At 41.4% G+C, this 25,926-nt stretch overlaps 1 protein-coding gene across 8 annotated transcripts; it reads right to left on the bottom strand.

Annotated features, from left to right (window-relative positions):
* Nucleotides 1–1,647: 1,647 nt before the first annotated feature.
* On the bottom strand, nt 1,648–24,589 carry LOC147482415 (uncharacterized). Of its 8 annotated transcripts, none has more exons than XM_086576016.1 (9): nt 24,254–24,589; nt 24,063–24,171; nt 6,359–6,503; nt 6,121–6,274; nt 5,545–5,638; nt 5,180–5,245; nt 4,473–4,596; nt 2,605–3,479; nt 1,648–2,522 (listed from the first exon to the last, which is right to left on the bottom strand). In XM_086576016.1, exons 8-9 carry the CDS (start codon nt 2,809–2,811, stop codon nt 2,220–2,222), a joined length of 510 nt encoding a protein of 169 aa, XP_086432142.1. In that variant the 5' UTR covers nt 2,812–3,479; nt 4,473–4,596; nt 5,180–5,245; nt 5,545–5,638; nt 6,121–6,274; nt 6,359–6,503; nt 24,063–24,171; nt 24,254–24,589; the 3' UTR covers nt 1,648–2,219. The 8 variants fall into 8 exon arrangements, 3 of the variants coding, with proteins under 3 accessions (XP_086432142.1, XP_086432144.1, XP_086432143.1); XR_015203845.1 differs by lacking the exons at nt 1,648–2,522; nt 2,605–3,479 and adding exons at nt 6,723–6,793; nt 6,917–6,950 and having other exon boundaries at nt 4,193–4,596; XR_015203848.1 differs by lacking the exons at nt 1,648–2,522; nt 2,605–3,479 and adding an exon at nt 4,687–4,788 and having other exon boundaries at nt 4,193–4,596.
* Between the last annotated feature and the right edge of the window lie 1,337 nt (nt 24,590–25,926).

The raw sequence follows: 25,926 nt of genomic DNA, 5'->3' as shown, positions 1-25,926 counted from the left end.
CACAAAGATACTTTTGGCCAAGAATCTAGATTGATGCCAAGAAGTATGTACTGAAATGCATTAAATGCCAAACATTGGGCCACAATATCATCCATCCAACTCGAGAACTCATCAACATTGCCAGCCCTTGGCCATTTCACATGTGGGGCCTGGATATCATGGGTCCATTAATTCCACAGAAAAGCATAGGCTTCTGGTTCATCCTAGCTGCGATAGATTACTTCACTAAATGGCTAGAAGCGATCCCCTTGGTTCATGTCAAGGAATCTAATATCAAAAACTTCATCTGGACCAACATCATTACCAGATTTGGCCTCCCCCATACATTGGTGATGGATAATGGCTCCCAGTTCAAGGGAAAAACAGTTAAGGAATTTTTGGCAAAGTGGAAGATCGTTCACACGTTCTCCACTCCCCAATATGCTCAAAGCAATGGTCAAGGAGAAGCTAGTAACAGAGCAATTCTAGAGAACTTGAAAAAGAAGATTGAAAAGAACAAAATCTAGTGGCCAATGCAACTAGAAAACATTCTATGGGCTCATAGAACGACAGCTCGTTTTAGTATAGGCGAGTCACCATTCTCACTATGCTACGATACTAAGGCCGTCATTCCTACTGGGCTGACAATTACAATAATTCGATATGAGATCGTCGAATCTGGTCAAAACGATTCCATTCTTGCTCGAGAGGTCGACTTACTTGAAGAACGACGCGACCTAGCAGCCATTCGAGTGGCATCCTACCACCAAACTCTGAGAAAGACATACAACAACCGAGTAAACCCTCGAAATTTCCAACCTGGCGACCTAGTATTGAAAAAGACTAAGGACGACTCAAAACTGGCACCAACATGGGAAGGCCCTTACATAGTGGAACGAGTTGTTAGCAATGGAGCATATTGGATCAAAACCCAAGACGGACATGCATTACCACGTCCTTGGAATACTTTCTTGTTAAAGAAATTTTATCAATAAAAAATTCTATTTTCACGAGTTCTTACTCTTAACACTATACACATAGTTTTTATTTTGCATCAATGCACTGCAATCTCTCAATGTTATTAAATAGACGCACAACTCGCTCTCTAAGGGCAAAACGCTAACTTGAACTAAAACGCTCTCCAGAGCTCAAACGTTCTCTATGCTAAAATGCTCACTCAAGCTCACAGGTTACATAGCCATAATATTTCTCACTAGTTGGAGGCATACACTTCGAGGGTCAACTCAGTGTAGAATGATCTCTAAGAGCCAAACGATTATTTGAATTTAAACGCTTTATGGAGCTTACACATTCTACACAATTAAACGCTCACTCGAGCTTAGGGCTACATAGCTCACACACTTCTCACTAGTTGGATACCTACACTTCTAGAGTCAACTCAGTGCAGAACGCTCTCTAAGAGCAAAACATACAAATGAACTTAAACGCTCTCTAGAGCTACAACGTTCTCCACGATAAAATGCTCACAATAGCCAAAAAACGCCATCTAAAGTCAAAATGCTCTTCAGAGTAGTATGCTCAATCGAGCTCAAAGGCTACATTGGACCCCCTAAGTCTTGTTAGAGGACAGGACATACATCTCCAGGTCAAATTCCTACTGAGATGTCAAAACAACATGCAACAAACATTCAGATAAAAGTAAGCTAATACTTCGAAGCAAATATGCATTTCATAAGTGCAAAATACAAACTACCTGAACATATTCAGGAAACCAGTTCTATAACGTCATCATCCCAAACTGCCCAGAACACTCCGGGAAACCAGTTCGTCAAAATACCAAAATTAAAGCGGATAATAAAGGCGAACTGCCTAGGTCACCCCAGGTTATCATCTCTTAATGTATCTGGTCAATGCCACGCAATAACAATAAATAAGGCAAACTGCCCATGCAAGCCCAGGAAACCAGCTCTATTGTATCATAACAACCAATCACAAAGACAAACAAAAATAAGAGGAACACTTATTCAAAGCTGACAAGATTAAGAAACATTTGCCAAATTTTTAGTGGCCATGGGATCCAGTACGCCCTCCACATTGGCTCCAGCAATCCCTTCAGACAAAGTACCAACAATGGTCTAATCAGGCCAATTTTCCACAAGTTCAAGAGAAGAAGCATCTAAAGAAGGAACATCGCATGCATCTTCATGTACATCTAGTACTGGTGTACCTAAAGCCCTGCGTTCATGTTCATATTTGAGAGCGAAGTAAGACTGTTCCAACTAGGCATAGTCAGCGTCCAGGACGTTGTAAGCATCATTAGCTTTTTGGGCAACTTCTTTACAGTGCTTTGCATAGCCTGTAACAGTCTTGAGCTCGATCTTCACTTCGGCAAGCTCATTACCCAAAACGACCTTCTCTAAGCAAACGTCCTGGTACTTCACCTTCAAGGCATCGAACTCTTGCTTCTCCACTACTTGAACAAGCTGGACATTCTTCAGCTCTTCCCTCAGTCCGTCACCAACATCCTTCTCTGACTCAGCAATTTGGGCAATCTCTTTAAGCTTGCAGTAACCACTGATCAGCTACACAAAATGAGAAGACAATGACCATCAGGATTCAGACAAACAATTACAAAAAATAGGATAACATCCCAATGGCACTTACCAAGCATTGGGACAAATCTATCAACCTCAAATTTTCTTTCAAACTTTTCCCATCCATGTCAGCACAATCACCATCCAACGCGATACTCTCAGGAAGACAACCTGCCACAGAAGCTGACTTATAATTGTAGTCAAAACGCTGGACAATCCACTTTTTACCCTGGTCGTTGACATACACCAGATTGCTGTCCAAATCGTCCTGATTCATCACAGCTTTCCCACTATCCTTACCAGGGACTCTCACCTTAACAGCTGAGGCGTGTGTCCCAGGGACAGCTGAGGTGCACGTCCCAGTGGCAGCGGGTTGATTCTGACTAGCCTTAAAAGCCTCTAAGTCTAAGCTGCCCAGATCAGGCGCAGCCCTAGACCTATGAGAAGGCCCAGGACGCCCCCAGTTCCCTCAGCCCCTGGGGCAGGTCGACCACCATCCACCCTGGCACTTTTCCCAGGCCTAGGTTCGGAAGGGCCAGCCTTCCTCTTCAACTGGGATTCACACACCGTGACGGCAATATCGTCCATCACGAGCGGAGAGCTCTCCCTCTGGTGCCTCCCCAGCTCTCTGGGAGTGACCTCAGAGCTCCCACCAGTACATGGGGCAGAATGTCTAACCACACCAGGTCCAATAGACCTTTCCGGCGTTCTTCCCGAGTAACCAAATCACTCTCTTCTCTTTCCATTTCAACTTCAGCTTCTGAACTCACAACAATAGCAGCTCGCTCCCTTTTTTCTGTTCCCTCCGCTTTGACCTGATACCTTCACCACCTCGTTCAGTGAAGTAGTGCGCTACAACCCCCAGTATGTCCCTCTTCTCAGATTGCCTTAGCCGTGCAAATCTCTCGATTTCACCACGGAACCCTCGGTTCGAGATAACAACATCTGCAAATACAACATAAACCAAATATCAGAATCAGCATGAAAACGATATAAAAAAAATCAACAAAAGTACAAACACTAGTACACACATACCATCAAAATTACAACTCTTACATCTCAAACTACTTCCAGCCACACAGTAGTTCCCCCTCAACAACAACGGTCTTTGCTCCCAAGACTCGGTACTAACCCCATCCAAATCAGACGACTTACTTGACATACACTACAACAGAAATGGCATTTCACATCACTTCAAAAGTGATGTGAAAAGTATAAGACATCACTTTTGAGAGTGATGTGAATGGTGGCGACGTGAAAAGTATGGGTTTTCCACCTTTTTAAATGATGTCCGCAAGTGGTGTTACTTCGCATCACTTTTTAATTGATGTCCACAAATGATGTTATAACTTTGCATTACTTTTTAATCGATGTCCACAAGTGATGTTATAACTTCGTATCACCTTTTAATTGATGTCCACAAGTGATGTTATAACTTTTAACATCACTTTGTAAGTGAAATCAGTAAGGCTGATTAACATCACTTAGGAAGTGACGTTCCGTTCCGATTCCAAATTACTTGTAAAGTGATGTGAAATAACTCTATAAATCACTTTAAAAGTGATGTCCCATTTATCAAAAGAATTTATAATAATAATAATAATAATCATAATAATAATAATAATAATAATAATAATAATAATAATAATAAAACAAAATTGCCAATATCATCCGAATATAATACCATTTTTCTGGTCATTTATCATCAAATAAAGATGAAATGTATCTTAAAATCATGTTCATCACACAAATATCATCTCCAATTACAAATATCACACTATATACAAAAAATTGTAACGAGCCAACATATACCAATAAAATCTAATCTGCGGTACCGAAATGAGCCAAAGAGAACCACAATCACCCAACCAATAACCTATCAAATTGGTGCAAAAAAGAGTCTGGCTTGATGCAATCAGTTTAAACTAAACTGCTTACAGGAACCATCTGGGCTTCTTCATCACAGTAATATGATCTTAGGCGTACAAAGGCATGACCATCCACGCGAGACTCTAGATTTATAGATCATTCCATCCCATCTTATTTGCATTTATCACCTAAACTGCAATCAGATTGATACTTAGGCATGAGCAGGAAGTGAATAGCTAGTTAACTTATTACTTGTACTTTGTACAAAGGAAGAAGGGCATACCCGAATTCACGAGGCTAGTTAATTTAGGATGCCCAATTGACAACTTGAGAACTAATGCTTAATTTATCAGCACCCTTTTTTATTTTTTTTAATTAGGCAAACCTACATGTTTACCATAAATAGGATGTGAACAAGGGCAACACTAAATGGTCAAGGATATGCAACAAATGGACGCAACGAATCCATCTCAATCTTAAATAAAGAATATAAGTTAAAGATACAAATGCATACCTCATGTAGAGCTACTAGTGCCTCATATATATATGAAAGTTATTTGCTGCTATATATATGAAAGTTACTACAACTGATTTTAAGTTACCAATGTTCAAATGGCTTGGTGCTAATCATTGAAGCCCCGAACAATTTGAGACTAAACGAGTGTCATGCTTCTGTAAACCTATATGTTATTGAACTATATAAAGGTTTGCTAACCCCCTAATTCTTGGATAATTAAAAAAACATACACAAAGGCTACTTAAATGTAACCACATACCAAGTTTTCAGCTCCAGGAAGACTTCCACTTTTAGCAAGATTAACAGCAAGCTCCAAGTTGTTTAGCTGTAACAGTCAACAGATAACATTCATTTATACATAATAACATAAAACGTGACATTATATTGTGTACCATCACAACATACTTCTATCTATCCATCTCCTCTCCCCCTTTCCGAAAAGATAGATTTGACATTATATTGTTTGCCAATGCCGGAACAGGTGCACAACACTGTCCTTGGGTCTGAAGTCTAGATTATGCAAGCCAAACTAGAAAAATTCTAACAGAAAACCAGCATGACATTTACGACATACTTGCAAAAAGTCATAATAAAAAGAAAAAAAAAGGTATAAGAAGCACATACCATACTAATTTACATAACTGAGGAGACTTAGACTCTTCCCTTTCCCCTCCTCCTTTATCCGGGCTTGGGACCGGCATTGTGAAGCTAGCGACGACTTTACAAAGGTGGAGTTAAAAAGTTTTGGCATGCAAGAAGCAATATAATAGAGAACAATCAGTATGGATATATGAATAATGATCAGTTCTAAAACTAGCAAACGAATCAATAACAAAGCTAAGAATAATAAAAAAAAAAAAAAAACATATACATATAGGCTGCTGGATTCAACTAGGTCGAGCTTTCAGGTAGGCTAGCGCCAAGACTTAAGGGGAATATACGGCGTGTGTTCAACTGAAGTGTTGTGGCTGTCTATATTTCCCTTGTCCGTGTATATTTTGTGCCTTTCGATCAGCTTGGGCTTCTAGGTTATATGGTTCTCAATATTTTAACATTGACAAAAAAAACTATAAATTCATTACCGACAAGGTGTTCAGCTACACAACTTGTAGAAATCAATGTCTGATAAAATGAATTGACTTCTGAAGAAATTCCGAACAAAACAAAATCAATCGAAGGATACTTGTAGATCATATGTACCTGATACAGAAGAAACTAACAAGACCACAAGCAAACTCCTACTGACATTGAACTGCTATAATAAAATGGCACCCAGTCACTAACGACGGGTGCAAATAGCATTGAAAGATCGAATTCTGAAAACGAGACAGTAGAGACGCCCATTGCTGAAAAACTGCAACAAAGTAAGAGGCACAATGTCAGTTACCAAAATAAGCTAAAAGTCTAAATAGAAAAGAGCAACGAGATAAATTTCTACCTTCTTCAACAGAGACTGTAATGGGACCAGATGTTCCACCCACGAACTTTACATCCACATATTTGTCCTCATATGGTGACATGAAAGCACTCCATTGCCTTTTTTTATATACTTTTCCATTCCTCCTTTGCACATTCGCATATTCCTAAAAAAACATACAGACGTACTTGATTCTTTATCAATCACTACCACAAAGCTAAATCTAGTTTATTTAAGCCAAAAAAAAAATAAGGAAATTATACATGACTTGAACTAAAAAGGTGCATATACAGAATGGATTTTCAAAAAATGTTAACTTAGATAACTGTTCAACACTAAATTAGACAAATTAATTGAAATCCCCATTAAATGAAAGAGGGAGAACCGATTGAGGAGCTTATCTAATTGAACTTCCACCGTTGAGTTGTCCTCAATAAACTAACCCTCCATAAAATTCTGCAACAAACAACCGAGTGAAATGAGAGAGGGAGAGAAGTGATTTTTCAGGAAAAAAAACAACATTTTCTAATCTAAGGTGATGGAAGAAATGGAAATTGAAGAACATGGATCAAAATTAACCTTATCTGGTTCGTCGACAATTGCTCGCCCGTCACTTACAAAGATAACAATAAAATGAAAATGGAGAAGATTAGAAGAGGAAACCCTAAAAAGAAGATGTTTACATGCAGAAGTTAGGGTTCTTAAGAGGCGAACTTAAATTAGAATTTGGCTAACAATTGTTGCCTGAAAAATAGAAGGGGGAAAGATGTGAGCGTGAACAAATTTTGTCTGCTTTTCTGTAGAAACACTCTTTTCCTTTTCTTTTAATTTGGTTTGCCTCTTTCTCCCCTTTTCTCACGGAAAAGTGTTATCATAATAGTGACTATATAATTAAATATTAATTCGCAGATTTTTGTAACGATTGTGGTCGATATGACGATATGTGTGTTACTTAAGAAGTAACAATTATTTGTGTTACTTATAGGGAAAATCTACCCTGTTACAAAATAGTTGTTAATGGCAGCTAGTCTAGCCACCCTGTTTCATTTCTGTTGTAGTGTCGGGGATGTCAATGTCAAACCTTGACCTAATATCTTCAAAGTTGGTAACCACACTTCTATTTATAACCCTAGGTGGTAAACTACTTGAAGAAGAACCATCCTCTACAAGGTCACCACTCGAAATCGCAACAACAGACCCAGAAACCTCTTCCTCCATCCTATCTGCAGATCCTACCGATCTCTCCATAATTTCATTAGAACGTGTATCATCAAAATCAAACATCCTTTACACTAGAAAGATTACAACCCTAACATGAAAACACTATCTACGAAAGCAATTAAAGAAGAAATGGCGAGAGAACTAACCTGGATGCTCAACTGCTCTAAAAATGTGAAGAAAATGTGTCAAACATAAACTCTTCAGTTCCCAAAAAAGTCTTATACAAGCCGCCTGTTCAATTCCCAATGCAAGCCATCATTACACCAAAACCTAGAGCGGCACGTCTTCTTATGCGTTATCTTTTCAAGTATGTGCTATTTTTACCCACCCTAAATCGAAGCGGTTGCTATTCACATTCAAAAATGCCCACACCCTCGCATGTGCCATGCACGTGCCACCATTCTCTCTCAACATATCGCTATTCCAGCTATACGACCTACTGAGATAGGGCTGTGTGAGGGAGTAATATCCACATCCAATGGATATAAAACACATGTCCAACACAATAGAGTTAACAACCAACCTCATATCCTCGTCCTCAAAGCTCACTTCATAGTGACTCAACTTAGGCCAGTGTCCCATGCAACTCGCGCCCAGAGCGATATCACCACCAACCGATCTAATTTACTCATCCTATCAATCCGATTCAAAGTGACTCGAGTAGAGTAGACGACCTCGCCTAGAAGTGATCTCCTCAATGCTCACTCTCCCCATCTCACAACGGCTAGTAACGTATGTCTTTATGATTGCCATCAAGACCGAAGCTTCAAGTATGCATCACAATAAATGCCCTTAACTCGCCATCATGGCACGTAAGTGACCTGAAGAACTGGATCTGACCTAACGCGGGAGAGCAAGAGGCGCGGGCACCTTGCCTATATAAAGAGGATGAGAAACTACGTCTGGCCTGATTCAAGTTCCCCCCCCCCCCCAGCAGAGAGAACTTGATACGTATGTAGGTAGTTCGTCCATACAAACTCGGTTAATTCAATCCACAAACACCATCGATCTTCCCCAAAACAGCCTACATTTGTAAGGTTAACAGATAATAACCTTTATATATATATAGGGCTTATTATTATTATTTTTTACGTGATCTTTTGGGGAGAAGACAAAGGGATTATACGTGATCACAAAGATTTTATGCGATTATCTTATTTCATGCCTTATGACGCTCAATATTGGTCATGAAACAAATGAACATTCCCTAGAAAAGAGAGACTCTCCAGCTGCCACAAGAAGATGTCATTTTAGCCTAAACAAATTATTGCGCATGAAAAAAGAGTTCACAATTGAATAAAGTAAAACATGATATGAATTTCAAGTATCAAAATGAAACATGCATGACTATTTTGTTGATGAGTACATTGATGTAAGTGTGTAATTAACATCATTCTTTTCTTGTGTTCTAACTTTTAGGTTTCATTATTTTGTTTATTTTTTACACCAAATGCTTGAATGTCCTATTGTTCAAATTCCTTTGTATTCCCATGAAAATAAGCTCTATAGAAAAATAGGAAGCAAAACAATGTCCACCTTAGAGTGAAAAGTGAAAATGGCATAGTGCGCAAACCTATTGGCTTGCTATCATGCTATGTTACATACCACGTGTAAAGGTGTACGGTGTTTTTCCTTTACATACAAACGTGGAAGAGGAAGGGGTTAGGATTTAGGAAAGATCGAGTTCGCTAAGGAGCAAGCTGCCTACGTATCTTCTCTTGATTCTGGGGGGAGAGAAGAATTAGGTCTCACGTAGTTCATGTAGGTGGTATTTATAGGCACAAGAGAGTGTTGATCTTCGAGATACGTGTACTCTCGTGTACATGTAGGGTAAAGATTATGAATGTGTGTTAGGTTGGTTTTGGTAGGAATTGTGTGATGATTGGGAGTAGGTGCAGTGGTTCATATTTCCCGGTGATTAGAAGTACAGGTAAGGCTCTGGTGATGATCACATATGGATTAGGGACAGTGTCTTTATTCGGAGCGTTCTACGTCATGTCGTTCATTCGTCTTGAAGCATTCTTGAGCGAGCTGGAGTGTACCACCTATATGAAGCGAGCTGCTCACAAGTCGATCTTAGAGGACGATGTCATGAGTTCATTACAATCTCTACTTATGCTTAACGCGTGCTTAATATTTTTTAATGAGAAGATTACTCCCTTACACAGCCCCCTCTTAGTAGATTGTGATGTACATTGAAGTGATCTGCTGAGAGAAAACGGCAGTACGTGTTGAGCATGAGTGGAAAAGCGGCTGGTGTAAACGGAGTGATTGGTACGCTGTAAGGTTCGAGTCGTGTTGTATGATGATTTGGCAAAAAACAAAAGTTGGCACGTGGTTAGCACGTGACAGAATCGTAGCAGTTGGTAAAAAAATGTGTCACCGCATTTTCCAAAATTGTGAAAAGATAGGTCCTTGAGACACGTGTGGGGGCTAGGGCGTAGGCTGTAATCATAACTCCTTGGTAACTGAATGGGCAACTGCACAAAATCAAATTTGGGACAACTGAAAAGCTATTTCCTATTTTCTTCTTCAGCAAAACTGCAAGCTAGGGTTTCTCAGGTGAGTGTTTCTGCTGCCGCTGCCTTTCCGTTTTCAGTTTTCTTTCTTCTTATTCAAGTGCTGTGTGTGTAGTAGGTAGGTCGGTGTTAGGTTTTATTGTCTAAGCTTGGGTATTTGGTAAGGAGAAAACGTAAAAATGTCTGACTCTGACGATACTCGATCTGAAGAGGTTCGGGAGGTCTCTTTAAGTTGTAGTGAGTATGAGGAAGATAAGGAAGAGTCAGTGAGTCTTGTCAATCAGTCTGAGCATGCTGAGAAAGCTAGGGGAGACAATGGTAGTGTACGATCTGGCTCTGTTGGTGCTGTAACTAACATGTCAAGTCGTAGTAAGGGGTCATCTTCAAGTATGTTGCCCCCTAGGATGGTGGATCGTTTTGCAATGAGTGCGTTCCCCGAACTGAGGGCAACTTATGGGATAAATATACCAGACTTGGAGATATACGAACCAAGGTTGAGTGAAAATGTGCGGAGTGAAGAATACAACCCGCCGAACGATAGGGTAATAATCTGTGAAGGCCAGCTGAGAGCGTATATGCAAATACCGTTCTCAAAGCTGGTTTGTGACTTTTTAGCTCATTGTTGGAAATCCCCTTGTCAGTTTGTTGGTAACACCTGGCAGCTGTTCAAGGTGTTCGACCTGCTGAATGCAAGTGGCAAATACCACATAGGGGTATCTGATATTACTGAGCACTTCGTTGTAAGGCGATCTGGTAATTTCAACTTTAGCTTGCAAACTATGACGATGCGTTCTGGTGTGATTGATGGTGTAAGCAACGAGGCTTGGACAAAGAGGTCGTTGCTGCTAGTTGGCAACTAATGTGCTAGCGGGTGTAGGTTGCAAACTAGGATTTGCAATATCTCTGGTAGGTGGGAGTGTCTTGTACATGTCATTTTAATGGGTGGGTTACTGTTAATTTAACTGACCTGTGTCGTTGCTTTGTTTGTAGACTTTTCTATAAAAACACGAACTGATCGGGGAGAGATAGAGAGGTTCGCGCGGTTGACTCGAGCGCAAAAACAAGAGAAGCTGCCTAAAGTAGCTCATTTCTTTGTAAAAAAGGGAGGTCCAGCAATCCGGGAGAAAAGAAGGGTTCAGAAGGACCGGGCTTGAGGTCAAGCTAGGAAAGGAGTGATGGAGAAACGCACAAGTGACTTGGTAACCAGGGAGGATAGGAACTGGGGTCGTGGTAGTTCTAAAAGCGACCTCTCCGGAGGTCTTTGGTGCCTCGAGGCAAAGTGGGTATTTGGCGACTGAAGGGGTCAATTGATGCTCTATGATATTTGGAGCGGTGGTCTTCAACCTCGCGTGAGGAGGTCGGTCGAAGAAGGAAAGGCCGACGCGAACGAGCAAGACGCAAGGGTTGCCAAAGCTATGAGGCACGTTCTTGGGGAGAGCTCCATCACGGGGGGCGGTTCTGGTGGTGGTCAAATTGGTGGTACAGCCACTCACAGGACTCGGGCAAGACAGTAACAGGTTCTGGATCGGCAACTTTTGGAGCTAGGCCGAGCTCGTCCCCTTGTGGTGGGAGAGCCTAGTCCACTGGCGAAGGCGAAGTGTCCCCGTAAGGCTAGTGGGAAGTCAACTATGACTGCTGATGACTTGGAGGCACAACTTGGGTATTTGAATGACAATGGGGTGTAGCGAACTGTGAGACGGACTGATTGCAGCTTCAGGTCGAGTAAGGTATCAACTTGTCTGCTTGAACATATATCTCTAGATGGCAACCGTAAGGATCTGGATGGAAAGGGGCTGGCTGATAACCTAAAGCGGATGGAAGTCACGTAATGTCTGGTACGTGGAATTGTCCCGCTTTGATTTATTTGTTAAACTTATGAAACTTTTGAACCGATTATTACTAGTATATGTGTCGCATTGCGGCTTTGATTGATTGGATTTCGAATGAAGGAGATTGCCTTGATTCCCAAAAGGCGGATAGGAAAAGCGTGGTGAAGGCGACGGATGAAATTTGAAGAATGTTAGACGCTGCTAAGATGGAACGCGAGGAGCTTGAGAAATTGAAGAAAGCGCACCAAGCTCTTAGTTTGGCAAAGATCTTTGAAGGATACCGGAGGCGTAAGATCTGAAAATTTGAAACTACGTGGTCTTTGAAGAGAACGTTAATGCAAACAAAATTTGTAGAAATTGGTAGGTTGAATGAGTACGCCCTGCACTGCAAGGGAGTTGCTCAAGACGCTACGAAAGCTTATGATGATCTGGATGCTGATTTTGTTGAGCTAGAGGCCAATTATAAATCTTTGAAAGAGGAGCATGAACACGGGACTCCTCGTACCTCGGTGGTACAGGTACAGGGAGATGCCAGTGGTGCTCTTACTTCTTCAGTCGTTGCTCCGGAGGTTATTGCACCTCGAACTGAAGCTGCTGTGTCTGATGTACTTATGAGTTTAGATTTGGATGGTGTATCAATAGTGGTCGAGGGGAGGGAAGCTGAAGTTGAAAACTCGCTGGTGGCTGAAGATTTGGTTGTCATACCTGGAGCTAGCGAGTTGTGAGATAGGGTTGTTGATTTGAACATTTGTAAGCTGTGACACAATAGAACTGGTGTCCCGGGGTAACCTAGGCAGTTCGCTCTTCTTATTTATGTTTGTTAATACTGGACGACTTGGTACCCTGTATCGGTCTGGGGTGACCATATGATGATGAATGTTGGTTAGCCGAGTTGGATTTCCTGAGTGGACTCAGCAGCTCGGCTAAGATGTGAATTGTGTCTTGGGCCTGCCCTAGCAGCTTGCTTTTTGCTTATATGCTATGTTTATTGCTTGCTTATCTATTTTGTTTTTCTTCTGCATGGTTGAATGTATGATTGGCGAGATTGTTATATCTGTGTGATTGCGTAGACGACTCCTTGTAAGAATAGGTGATTTTCAAGTAACCTGTGTTCTTGAGTGAGCATGCTGTCTTTAAATTGTCCTTTGCGTTGTAGGTCACACGTAATGAGAGTTATTAGCTCATTACGACCTGCAGATAGAGCAGGACGTATGCTGTGTTTTTCATTCCGGAAAACGGAAGTATTTCCGCACATGTGTGACACGAGTAAGAAAATGAGCGGTTAGAGATGTGCAATGATGGCTGCCAGGTGGCCTGACATTTGGCATCTCGATGTAATTATGATGTACCTAGGGAAGATACATTATTTCATAATAAGTAAAACTATTCGTAGAAGAGCAAAGGCATTTGCTCCCATTTGCTCTTCCTGTTGTTGCATCTCCTCTTCTCCAAACTGTGGTGCTTCATCTTCTTTGCTGCTTATTCAGGTACGTTTGGCTTCCCTTTTTGGCTACACCTTTTGAACAAAAACTTGTGTTTTGGCTGTTAACTCGCGTAGTGTCATTCTCGCTCGTAGATTGCACTATGGCCAGGTACCGCAAATATATTAGGGGAGAAGGGAGTTTGAGGGAGACCTCCCCTCTGATAATGGAAAAAATGGAATTCCATCCCCATGTGCATGGTGACCGGGGTAAAAGAAAGGTTGTTGCTTCAGAGGCAAAAGGCAACAAGCGACCTAGGAAATCAGGTCGTTCGACTGGTGGCATTGTATTAATGTCGCCCCGGTAGGTGGATGACACCGATCGGTATGCTGAGGAGCGTAGCGACCTGGGGCAAGGTCACCATGTCGCTGGTAAGAGTTCGTCCCCGCGTCTCGGGGATGTGGGGAGCAAATTTTTCTATATGGGGAAGATGGGGAAAAAGCATGCAATGAAACGCTCTGACTGCAGCTTCCACTCGGCACCCATAGCGGCCAGTGTTCTGAAAGGGATCATGTTGGATGGTGACAAGGCTGAGGTGGAAGATGAAGATATAGAGACGCTGTTAGGAACCATGGATATGGCTACTTGTTTGGTGAGCATTTATGTGTTATGTTTTTCTTACGGTTTCCCGATCGGTTCTAACCTTGGCCTTGTACTTGTAGTTTCTTACGGGGTACGACAAACTGAAGAACGTTGTGCAGCATGCTAATACTGATGTCAACTCTCGAGTCGAGCTGGGATGTATGCGAGCTGCATGGGGAGTTGACAAGAAGAAGCTGGAAACGATGACTAGAAAGTATTGTGATGCTGCTGAAGAGAATGTTAAGCTTGTTGACATGATGACTGATCTACAAGGGAAGCTAGCTGAAGTTACCAAGTATGCCAAGCAATGCCAGGGGGTCGCACGCAAAGCGCAAGATGCATATACCATGGCATGTGCCCAATACGCCGAACTGGATGATAAATATCACCAGCTGAAAAAGGCGAGTGATGGCGGGGAGCAAGGTATAGGTATGCGTGTGGTGCTGAGATCTGCCAAACACACTCCTTCGACTAGTGCTGCCCCGAAAGATAAGCATGTCGTGGCTGATTCTTGATGGTGATTTCTATTGTTGTTTTTGTCAGTTGTTGAAAAATTTTAAGTATTTTATCTGTTCTTCTCTCTTATATGAGAGTTAAACAATAGAGCTATGTTTTCAGGCTTGCCTGAGCAGTTCGCCATTTTGATACAGAGAACTAGTTTCCACGAAAGTGGCAGTTCGATGTTTTGCTAAACTGTAAGAAGTATCGATCTAGATTTCCTGGGTAGACCCAGCAGATCGGCGAAACTGGTTTTCTGGCCTTGGCCGAGCAGTTCTATTGAATGTGTATGGAATGCATGTTTCTGCTTGATTGCTTGTAGTTAGTACTCTGTTTATAATGCTTATGTTGTGAAATGGCTAAGGATCCTGAGACTTAGCTTAAATGAACGTTTCGCTCGTAATTATAGCGTAAGACTCACTGAGAGCGTTCTTGTTGATTTGTCCCTAAAATTAAGGGTTATCAACTGGGTAAGGCGTTGGATCCTATAAGCTCGAGAGAGCGTGCTGTTTGCTGAGAGCGTATTAGATTAAGAAAGTGTATTGCTCATTGAAAGCGTTCTTGTTGATTTGTCCCTAAAATTAAGGGTTATCAGCTAGGTAAGGCGTTAGATCCTGTAAGCTTGAGAGAGCGTGCTGTTCGTTGAGAGTGTGTTAGCTTAAGAAAGTGTATTGCTCACTGAAAGCGTTCTTGTTGATTTGTCCCTAAAATTAAAGGCTATCAACTGGGTAAGGCATTGGAGCCTGTAAGCTCGAGAGAGCATGTTGTTCCCTGAGAGGGTGTTAGCTTAAGAAAGTGTATTACTCACTGAGAGCATTCTCGCTGAGTCGATCCTAGAAATATAGGTCCTCGACTAGCGAGACTCGGAAAGGCTGTGGAGCCTGTAAGCTCAAGAGAGCGGTTTGCTCACAGAGAGCGTGTTGGCTTATGAAAGCGTATTACTCACTGAAAGCGTTCTTACTGAGTCGATCCTAGAAGTATAGGTCCTCGACTAGCGAGACTCGGAGAGGCTGTGGAGCCTGTAAGCTCAAGAGAGCGATCCGCGCTCCTGAGAGGCGTGTTGGCTTATGGCGTATTGCTCGGTGTCGGAGGCGTTCACATTTGAGTCGATCCTAGAAGTATAGGTCCTCGGCTAGCGAGACTCGGAGAGGCTGTAGAGCCTGTAAGCTCAAGAGAGTGGTCTGCTCACGGAGAGCGTGTTGGCTTATGAAAGCGTATTGCTCACTAAGAGCATTGAAAGTTTGGAAAGTGTCGATAATGCAAGTGTACACCATGCTTGTGGTGCAAATTGCGTGACTTGTCATCGCAAGTAAATGGAGTAGATTGTAATAATAAACATAAGTAAATTAACCTTGAATTTACAGCCAAACAAAACATGGAATATATAACGATGTAATTTTATTGATAAAACTTCTTCAACAAGTAAGTGTTCCAAAGGCGTGGCAATAATTTCCCTTCTTGGGTTTTGATCCAGTACGCTCCATTGCCTACAACGCGTTCCACTATGTATGGGCCTTTCCATGTTAGTGCTAGTTTGGAGTCATCTTGAGTCTTTTTCAGAACTAGATCGCCGTGTTGAAAAGATCGATGATGCACTTGCTTGTTGTAGGACTTCTTCAAACTTTGCTGATAAGATGCTACTTTGATGGCGGCTAGGTCGCACCGTTCTTCTAGCAGATCGACCTCTCGTGCTAGGACGGAGTCGTTGCATCCAGACTCGACAAGTTCTGACCGAGTAGTAGTGACTATCAGTTCAGTGGGAATAACGGCTTTTGTGCCATAACACAAGGAGAATGGAGATTCGCCTGTACTTGAGCGAGCTGTGGTGCGATGATCCCACAAAATGTTCTCTAACTGATTTGGCCATTGGCTTTTGTTCTTTTCAATCTTTTTCCTCAAATTTTCTAAGAGTGCTTTGTTGCTGACTTCAGCTTGACCATTACTCTGGGCGTACTGGGGAGTGGAAAATGCATGAACGATCTTCCACTTGGCCAGAAATTCGTTGACTATTTTGCCCTTGAACTGGGAGCCATTGTCCATCACCAGTGTGTGTGGTAAACCAAATCTGGTGATGATGTGAGTCCAGATGAAGTTTCTGACATGTGACTCTTTGACATGTACTAGTGGAATAGCTTTGACCCACTTAGTAAAATAATCGGTTGCAGCTAAGACGAAGCGGAAATCGCTGCTTTTCTGTGGGACGAATGGTCCCATGATGTCCATGCCCCACATGTGAAATGGCTAAGGGCTCGCAATATTAATTAATTCACGAGCTGGTTGTATGATGTTGTGGCCAAATGTCTGACACTTTACGCACTTGAGTACATATGTTTTGGCGTCGATATGCATGCGAGGCCAAAAGTATCCCTGGGAGATCGCTTTGTGAGCCAAAGAGCGACCTCCCGCATGGTTTCCACACTCTCCTTCGTGAATCTCAGTAAAAATCAATTAGCCTTGTTCTGGGCTTATGCACCTCAAGTGAGGGCCGTCACCAAACTTTCTGAACAACTTGTTATTGAGCATGCAGTAACGGCGTGCCTGATATGGGATTTGCCTGGCCTTGGTACGCTCTTCTAGGAGTATGCCGTGTTGGATGTATTTAATGATGGGCTGCATCCATGTTTGACTCATCTGATTTTCAGAGAGCGGGCACAGGTCGCTGATTTCTAATACATGGTCCACTTGATAAGCAGGTCGGTCAACTACTTCAATGAGTAATTGTCTAAGGGCGCAGTTCGGTGTTTAAGTAGCCAAATAAGCTAAACTGTCTGCGTGACAGTTCTCGTCACGCAAGAAGTGGTGTATAGTGGCTTTCTTGAAAGAAGTAACTGATTAACGACTTGAAGGTATTTAGATAGGTTACATTCGTGAGTAGTGTACTCTTTTGCAATCTGGCGAACAACCAGTTGTGAATCACTAAAGACCTGAAGTTCCTTTACACCGAGTTACAGCGCCATGCGAAGCCCCATAATTAACGCCTCGTACTCCTCTTCGTTGTTGGAGGTCGCAAAGTCGATGTGAACTGATTTTTCTACCATGGCTCCATCTCGGGACACTAAGACGACTCCGATTCCACTCCCTCCCGGGTTGCTAGAACCATCGACAAAAAGAGACCAGACTGATTTGGTACTTTTCTTTATTGGTGCGATCTCCGTTTCTGGTTCCCAATTTGGGTCATCGACAGGGAAATCTACTAGAAAGTCTGCCACGACCTGACCTTTCTGAGAAGTTCGAGGGACAAACTCCATGTGGTATTCTCCGAGTTCTTCAGCCCATACTTCCATTTGAGTCATCTTGTTTTCCTTGTGAAGATCGGTGAGTACTTTGATTGGATGTGCTTGAAAGTAGGGTCTGAACTTTCTTGCCGAGTATAACAATGCGAGTACTGCTCTTTCAATGTAAAAATAATTCTTTTCCGCTGGAGTGAGCGTCTTACTTGTAAAGTAGATCGGTTTCTCTGAGTTGTTTTCCTCTTTGAAGAGAACCGAGCTAATGGCAAAGTCTAATATTGCTAAATATAGCCCTAGTGTTTCACCATCCTTTGGTTTTGCCAGGACGGGAGGTGTAGTCAGGTACTCTTTGAGTGTTGCGAACGCTTGATGGCACTGATCGTTCCACGAGAACTGCTCACCTTTCTTAAGAAGTTGTAAAAATGGTCGGCATTTGTCAGACGCTTTGGATATAAATCCATTTAGTGTTGCGACCATTCCTGATAACTTTTGTATTTGCTTCTTCGTTTGTGGATCGGGCATATCCAAGAGCGCTCTGATTTGGTTTGGGTTAGCTTCGATCCCTCTTTGTGATACTTGGTACCCAAGGAACTTTCCGAAGAACGCTCCAAAGAGGCATTTCTCTGGATTAAGCTTTATTCGAGTTCGGCGCAACCTTGAGAACGCTCGCTCGAGGTGAGTGAGGTGGTCTTCCGCTTTCTTACTTTTTACGACCATGTCGTCGATGTAGACTTCCATGGTGTCCCCCAACATGTCCTGGAACATGTCGATGAATGTGAGGCAAGACGGCCGATAAGTTCATACCGTTCTTAAAAGGCGAGCGGAAAACGTTGTAACAATAGATTCCTTGCTCTGTGATGAATGATGTTTTCTCTTGATCTTCTTCAGCGAGTGGGATTTGGTTGTATCCACTGTATGCGTCCATGAAGGAGAGAAGCTCATGGCCACAGGTCTGGTCCACTAGTTGGTCAATGCGAGGTAAAAGGAAGCTATCTTTTGGTGTTTGTTGATTGACATTCGTGAAGTTGATGCAGAGGCAAATTGTGTCATTCATTTTTGGGACTGCGACTATATTGGCGATCTAGTCTAGATAGTCTACTTTTCGGATGAAACCGACTTGCTTGAGTTTGTCGACCTCATCATTAATGGCTTTCTGAAATCGCAGGGATAATCGGCGAGGTTGCTGACAAACTGGTCTAGCATTAGAATTCACATTTAGTCTATGACACGCAATATTAGGATCTATTCCAGGCACATCGACATACGACCAAGCGAAAACATCTTTATTCATGGCCAAAAAGTTTACAAGCTGGGCCTTGAGGTTAGCCCCTATATATACGAACTTAGGATCTTCTTCAGTTCCTAGGTTCACTCGCTCTCTATCTGCATGTTGGGATGTTGTCTTTGACGCTGATGTTTCCTCAATTGGATTAATCTCTGGAGACACTTTGTCGATCTGAGGGAGAGTGGAACTGGCCGCATGGTTTGCAGCGATCTCTGTGGCGACGACAACAAGGGCCGGGGTGGTCTTTGTGGTCATGACAACAGAGGCTGGAGTGACCTTTGGAATTGGTACTGGTTATGTGAAACATGATGGTACGACCTCTGGGGTGCTAACTGGTGGAGCAACAACAACTGATGCGACCTCTGGGGTCTTGACTGGTGGAGCAACAATGGTTTGATTGATTTACGGGTTGGACAGACGGTGAACCTTCTTCTTTGGAGCCCCGGTGTCTTTGTGTTGATGCCTTGGCTCTGACCTCGACAACCAAGTCTTTGGCCATTATGTAGCTAGTGGGCTCGTTCTTTGTGTGGATTGGTAGGTCAACGGTCTTACTTGCTGAGAGGATTTGATTACAATGATAAGCCTCGAGCTAATTGCTGCGAAGCTCCATCATAACTCTAGGGCCTAGGAAGCGGAGAACTTGATGCAATGTTGACGGTACAGCTTGCATTTGATGAATCCAACGCCATCCTAGTATGGCATTGTAAGATGACTTAATGTCCAGGACGCTGAAATGCGTGTTGAAACTGACTTTATCCTTGCGTGATCCCACAGAATCTGGGAGTATGATATCACCAATTGGGTCGGCTCTAGAGCCATTGAACCCGTAAAGAGGAGCAATCGGATCTATAAAGACTGACTTGGGTAAGTTCATCTCTTGAATGGTATGGTAAAACAGAATGTCGCACAAACTACCGTGGTCTATCGGGGGCGTTTGGTATCGGTCGGCCGATCTTGACATGGACGACAAGTGCATCGTTGTGAGGGAGGCAAACCTTGTTGAGATCGGCCTCTGTGAAAGTGATATCTATCCCCTGCGTTGCGACCTGAACTTCACGGGGCATGTGCGGCTTGTGAAGAAAAATGATAAACTTCTTGAAGGGCACCGACACACCTTCATTTCTCTCTGGAAGATGTCACGGAATCATCTAGGAAAGTGATCATATGAATGGTTCTGTCATTGTCGCAATCTAACGAATGTTGACGGCGCTCATGGCGAGAACAGTCTCTGGGACGTCCTCTGCTGCGGGAACGAGCCTGAGCATTATGGCGGTCCTAGCGAGGTAGAGATCTGCTGCGCACTCAGCGAGCCATGAGCTTATGGTGCAAATCGCCGTCGGTAATGTTAGTGTACTCTTTGATATGCCCAGTTTCAATGAGGTCCTGGAGGTAATGCTTTAGCCCCCAGCATGTGTCGGTCTCGTGACACTTGGCTCGGTGAAATGTGTAATATGGTCTGTCAAGTCGGTCCGCTGGTTGCCGCACATCAGGTTGGAAATATGAAGCTCGCTTGATCTTTTCTAAGATGTAACTGGGAGAGCGTGTCAGGACAGCGAACTCTCAGTCGTTGTTCATTCTGTTTCCTGGCTTTCGTTCTTGCTATTGGGGACGCTTTTTGGAAGTTGGGGGGTCATCTGATATGGCTGCGACCTCTTCTTCTTCTGGTAGGCCTTGGCATTTCAGGCCTTCTTGTAGCTTTATATACTTGTCGACTCGAGCGTATAGCTCAGGTAAAGTCTCGGGGTGTTCTTTCATATTGATCCGGCGAAAGTCGGTGTTGCGCCTACAATGGCGTTGGAGAATGCTAGAGTAGCGAAGGACTCTTTCGGACTGTTTCCATGCACGATGGTTGGCTTTAAACCAACCTAGAAATTCCTGGCTGTTTTGCGTCTTTGCCCGATGAAATTTGGAGCAATGAATCAAGATCGACTTTCTTCGCTGTTATGGATGTACTGACTAGCAAATGAATCGGTGAGCTACTCGAAGGTCTTTACCGAAGTCCGCTCGAGTGAAAAACCAATCGAGTCGCCATCCTCAGAGGCGGTGGGAAACAAAGCGGCGATGGAGGTGATCGAACTCTGGTGAACTGTAGAGTGCAAGGCTTTGAATGTAGCGAGCTACGTGCTAACCAAGACACGTGCTACCATCGTACATCAGAAAATGTGGCTGAACGAAATCTTGGGGAGAAGGTTTACTGAGTACTTCAGTAGTGAATGGCAATGCGGGGTACGTCTTGAGCATTTTCTGAACGATCTGGGTTGCGTCTTTTCTAACTGCACTTTGGCCGATCCTTTGGGACAGTTCGTTAATCGGTTGATTAACTTCATTGATGTCATTCTCAGTGACGTTCCCAACTGGTTGTTGTTGTGTGTCTACTTGTGCACGAAGAGCAGCATTTTCCTACCAGAGCAAGGAAATGCTCTCATTCGTTAAACTTAGCTGGTTTGCGAGGCTTTGAACTTGAGCTTCAAGGCTTGACATGCTTCGTGGGCTTGAGATTTTTGGTTTTTGGTTTTTGATTTGTGTGAAAGTGGTTTCTCAAGTAATCGAGACCACAGACGGCGCCAATGTAAAGGTGTGTTTTTCCTTTACATACAAACGTGGAAGAGGAAGGGGTTAGGATTTAGGAAAGACCGAGTTCGCTAAGGAGCAAGCTGCCTACGTATCTTCTCTTGATTCTGGGGGGAGAGAAGAATCAGGTCTCACGTAGTTCATGTAGATGGTATTTATAGGCACAAGAGAGTGTTGATCTTTGAGACACGTGTACTCTCGTGTACATATGTAGGTAGAGATTATGAATGTGTGTTAGGTTGGTTTTGGTAGGAATTGTGTGATGATTGGGAGTGGGTACAGTGGTTCATATTTCCCGGTGATTGGAAGTACAGGTAAGGCTCTGGTGATGATTACATATGGATTAGGGACAGTGTCTTTATTCGGAGCGTTCTACGTCATGTCGTTCATTCGTCTTGAAGCATTCTTGAGCGAGCTGGAGTGTACCACCTACATGAAGCGAGCTGCTCGCAAGTCGATCTTGGAGGACGATGTCATGAGTTCATTACAATCTCTACTTATGCTTAACGCGTGCTTAATATTCTTTAATGAGAATATTACTCCCTTACACCACGTACTTGAGTACTTGACATACACCTATCAAGCTAAGACGCATGTTGCACAAATCTCAGCCTAGCATGATGTTGTCCCAAACCTTAGCCACTATTGCAATTGTGCACGGTCTCAACTATGATTTATAGGCTATATCAATGCACTATCTATATAACGACATGGGCAACGTCAATTGAGCATATCTTTATTACTTTTAGTGTGAGACTTTTCTAATTCAGTTCACACGGCCACACCAAAATACCTAAGAGCATCTCTAGGTGGAAGCATCAAGTGTCAATTTGCCTCCACCATTCGGAATTTCAGCAAAAATCATCTCTAGGTGGAGGCAAACATGGAGGCATTACGTGTCTACCCACATTTGTGGAGGCAAATTTGTTGTTTCGTTTGCAGATGCGGTGTGGTACTCCCATTGTCACACGACAATGAGAGTGTCGCATGGTTTTTTTTTTTTTACCTTTTCAACTTGGGGCGACAGTGGGAGTGCCGCGTGGGGTTTTTAAGGCAACTCTTGCCACTTTTTTAGGCAAAAGAAAGTTTTAATAATTAAACTAGCTTTCGAACCAGTTCTACGAATGGGTGCCGTTATATTAAATTATTCTAAAAAATATTAGCATTATACAAAGCAATGAGATATGAATATTGTATTGATCACTCATCTAAATTTCTTGCAACGTGAATAAAAACCCCACAGTTTGAGAATACCCACATAAAACCAAAAAGATATTGAAGCTACTTGAATAGAAAGACATTCCCGGTGATAAACACTACTTTAATTGGAAAACTATATTTGTCGAGACATTCTCACTACATATTCTCAGTTTCTGATTTTTCGCTAATTATTCTTTGAGGTTAGTTCGATGCATTTGCATTCAATTTCCGATTTTACGTTAATTATTTTTTGAGGTTTGTTAAATGTACATGATTCAGTGTGTGGGATCATTAGGGAATTCTAACTGCATTTGTTCTAAAAAAAAATTGTAATTGATTGCTATAAATATAACTAAGAATTGACTGAATTAGATATTTTTTATTTAATGGTTAAAATGGATAATTCTGACAATATACATAGTTGTGTCTTTTCCTCAAAGTAGATAATAAATCCATCAAATAGCAATGGTGAATTTTGAATGCTCTTGGTAAAATCTAGACCAATTGAGACAAAGTACATGGATCATGAGTTTACGTTAGAATGCAACTCAAAATATTGGTATGGTAAAATAGTGGAGTCAACTCTAAAGCAAGCACTACAACATAAAAGAGCTGTTGTGACACTTTAAAAATGTTACAAAAGATTTTTGTAACATTTCAAAAAATATTGTAAAAGCCCTTGTTACAAAAGTTGTAACATTTCTAAAATGTTACAAATGTACACTATATAACATTTTGAAAATGTCATAAAATATGTAATAATTGGTCCTGCTCTATCTTGATTAATATGAGAAGACTAGCTAGCAGAGTTTCTATAAATAAATTGATAGACAAAACAATCTTTAGATCAAGTTGCATTCGGGAACTGAATAGTGCGAGCTCATCGGTATAATATCCTCAATTTTATCCTTTTTTGTTTTGGTTGGTGTGGGGGGAGTGACCTCTCGTTTGTAGCTTCGTCTATTTCACATTTATAAACTTTCTGCCACTGCGTGATCAACTAAAAAAGGTTGTCTTCATTAGTTCCCACTATTAGTTTCCACTATTAAGGACTCTAAAGAACATGCAGTAATAAAGAATAATGACACAAATCCTTTTTGGTATCCACCTTATATTATACTGACTTAGCTACTGGCTTTGCCTATTTTTAGTTGAGGTATCTATGGTATTTAATATCTCATAACTAGAAACTACAGAAAGTTATAGTAATAACAACACACTATCACACACATGCACCAAATACACAGAAATCGTTCAACTCTAATTTGCATGTATGAATAGCAAAGCACAATGAACAAATCTAACTCACCCCTTCATCGTCTTCAGGTTCTTTGATACTAAATGAGCAAAAGGAGTATAAACCAAAATCTGCTCATCAGCATCACTCTCCAAATTCAAACCTTCATTTCTCTATAACCCTAACAAAAAATTAAAAATTTACAAGTTTTAACTACAAATAGTTAACATTGAACTGTAATTTTGATTAAAGTTAGAACTTACCAAAGAATGAGATGAAGTCATCAAATCACAAGTTCTGCAAGTGTAAGAGATGAAAATTCAAACGATAGATTCAAATCGCCATAAAGCATGAACAAGCTTCAATGGCGGACAAGATTAAATTCGAGAGGAAGGTTTGAGGATTGATTCATAAATGAATGAATTGAGTTGATTTTATGATTTTTGGGGAAAAATATTAGGAGCTTTTTTCTTCTCGTACCTTATTGGATAAAATATTTTCTATTTTTCAATAATGGACGAAATATTCCGATAAATCAATATTTTTCGAAAATAAAACCTGGGCACCACTTTGTACTTGGGCGTTTGCACATTTTCTCCTTTGGCCACATATAAACAAAAAGTCTCACAAACTATGCCTTCATGTGATTTGTAACTTCTAGAATGGAAATGTTGCAAAGACAAGAAAATTTAGTAACATTTCATTGAAAAGTGTTACAACCCACACAAAATTTGGTAACATTTCACCGAAAGTGTTACAAGTCAGGTAAATTTCCTCATATTAAAAAATAAAATGATACAAAATAGTGTTACATCATATAATTTGTAACATTTTGTGGAAAAATTGTTACAAATGTTTGTTGTGGGTAACGTTTCCCGCAAAAAGTTGCAAAAGGCATGTTACAAAAGCCCATATTTGTTGTAGTGAAGGGAAATCCCAATTTCATTTTTGGTTTTGAATGCGCAATAGTAACACAGTGCACGTAGATAAAAATTGTTTTGTGTCCCTCCTCAAGCAACTTTGCATTGAGATTTACTATGTCGCCAGTCTTAGTAATTGTGACATCCTTCTTAATGAATCCATGTAAATGAAATAAGTAGTAATAACTTCTTTTTTGTGTTATCTTGATTTTACTGGATTTTTCATTCGCCTACATCATGTTTAAAAGTTTAATATAAGTATACAACATACATCTTACCCCATACTTAAAACTCGCCTCAAGTCAACTGATTTCCTTTTTCTTTTTGCCTCCTTCCATTTCCTATTGAACTGAACTATATGGAGTCTACACTCTAGATATAGTAGTGCATATGAAAATAGAAATTGAGAATTAGTCACCTGTTAGCGTCTAACATCCCCTACCTATACACTTATCCATAGCATATATTTCTTTTGGTCCTACATCTCATTTGTGGTCTGCGTGTCCCTTGTAGACCAATTTCCTAAAACATAAACCTACATATATGTCTGAGAGTGTTTACTACCACAATGTTTTCTCTAGTGATTATTTACTACTAAGTACTTTACAGATTCTACCTAATTACCTAATTGGTCTATAATGCATCCAACTATCCATTTAATAAAAGAGTTCAAGAATATGTAACGATCCAAATTGTGGTTAAGCGTAAACTCTCTAAGTAAGTTGATTGAAAGTTACTGGTAAAAAATGACATTGGGTAAAAATTGAGATTGATGTATAAACTATCAACCAGAATCATCAAAACATGTTAAGAGTTAGCAACACATTTACAATTTCAGATTCCACTACCTCTTTTAATAACTTGTAACTTTAATTTTAAAGCACGTAAGAAACAGAAGTCACTCTACTGCTCCCATAAGAGTTCGTAGTTTGATTTGAAGTGTCGCAACGTCGAAGAAGAAGGTAACCATCCAAAATTTGCAATTACAAACAATAATCATAGTCCCATAGACAATT

Source organism: Coptis chinensis, chromosome 8, assembly GCF_015680905.1.
Source record: "Coptis chinensis isolate HL-2020 chromosome 8, ASM1568090v1, whole genome shotgun sequence".
In the NCBI taxonomy this organism is placed as follows: Eukaryota; Viridiplantae; Streptophyta; class Magnoliopsida; order Ranunculales; family Ranunculaceae; genus Coptis; species Coptis chinensis.
This window is presented reverse-complemented; position numbering and strand designations above follow the sequence as displayed.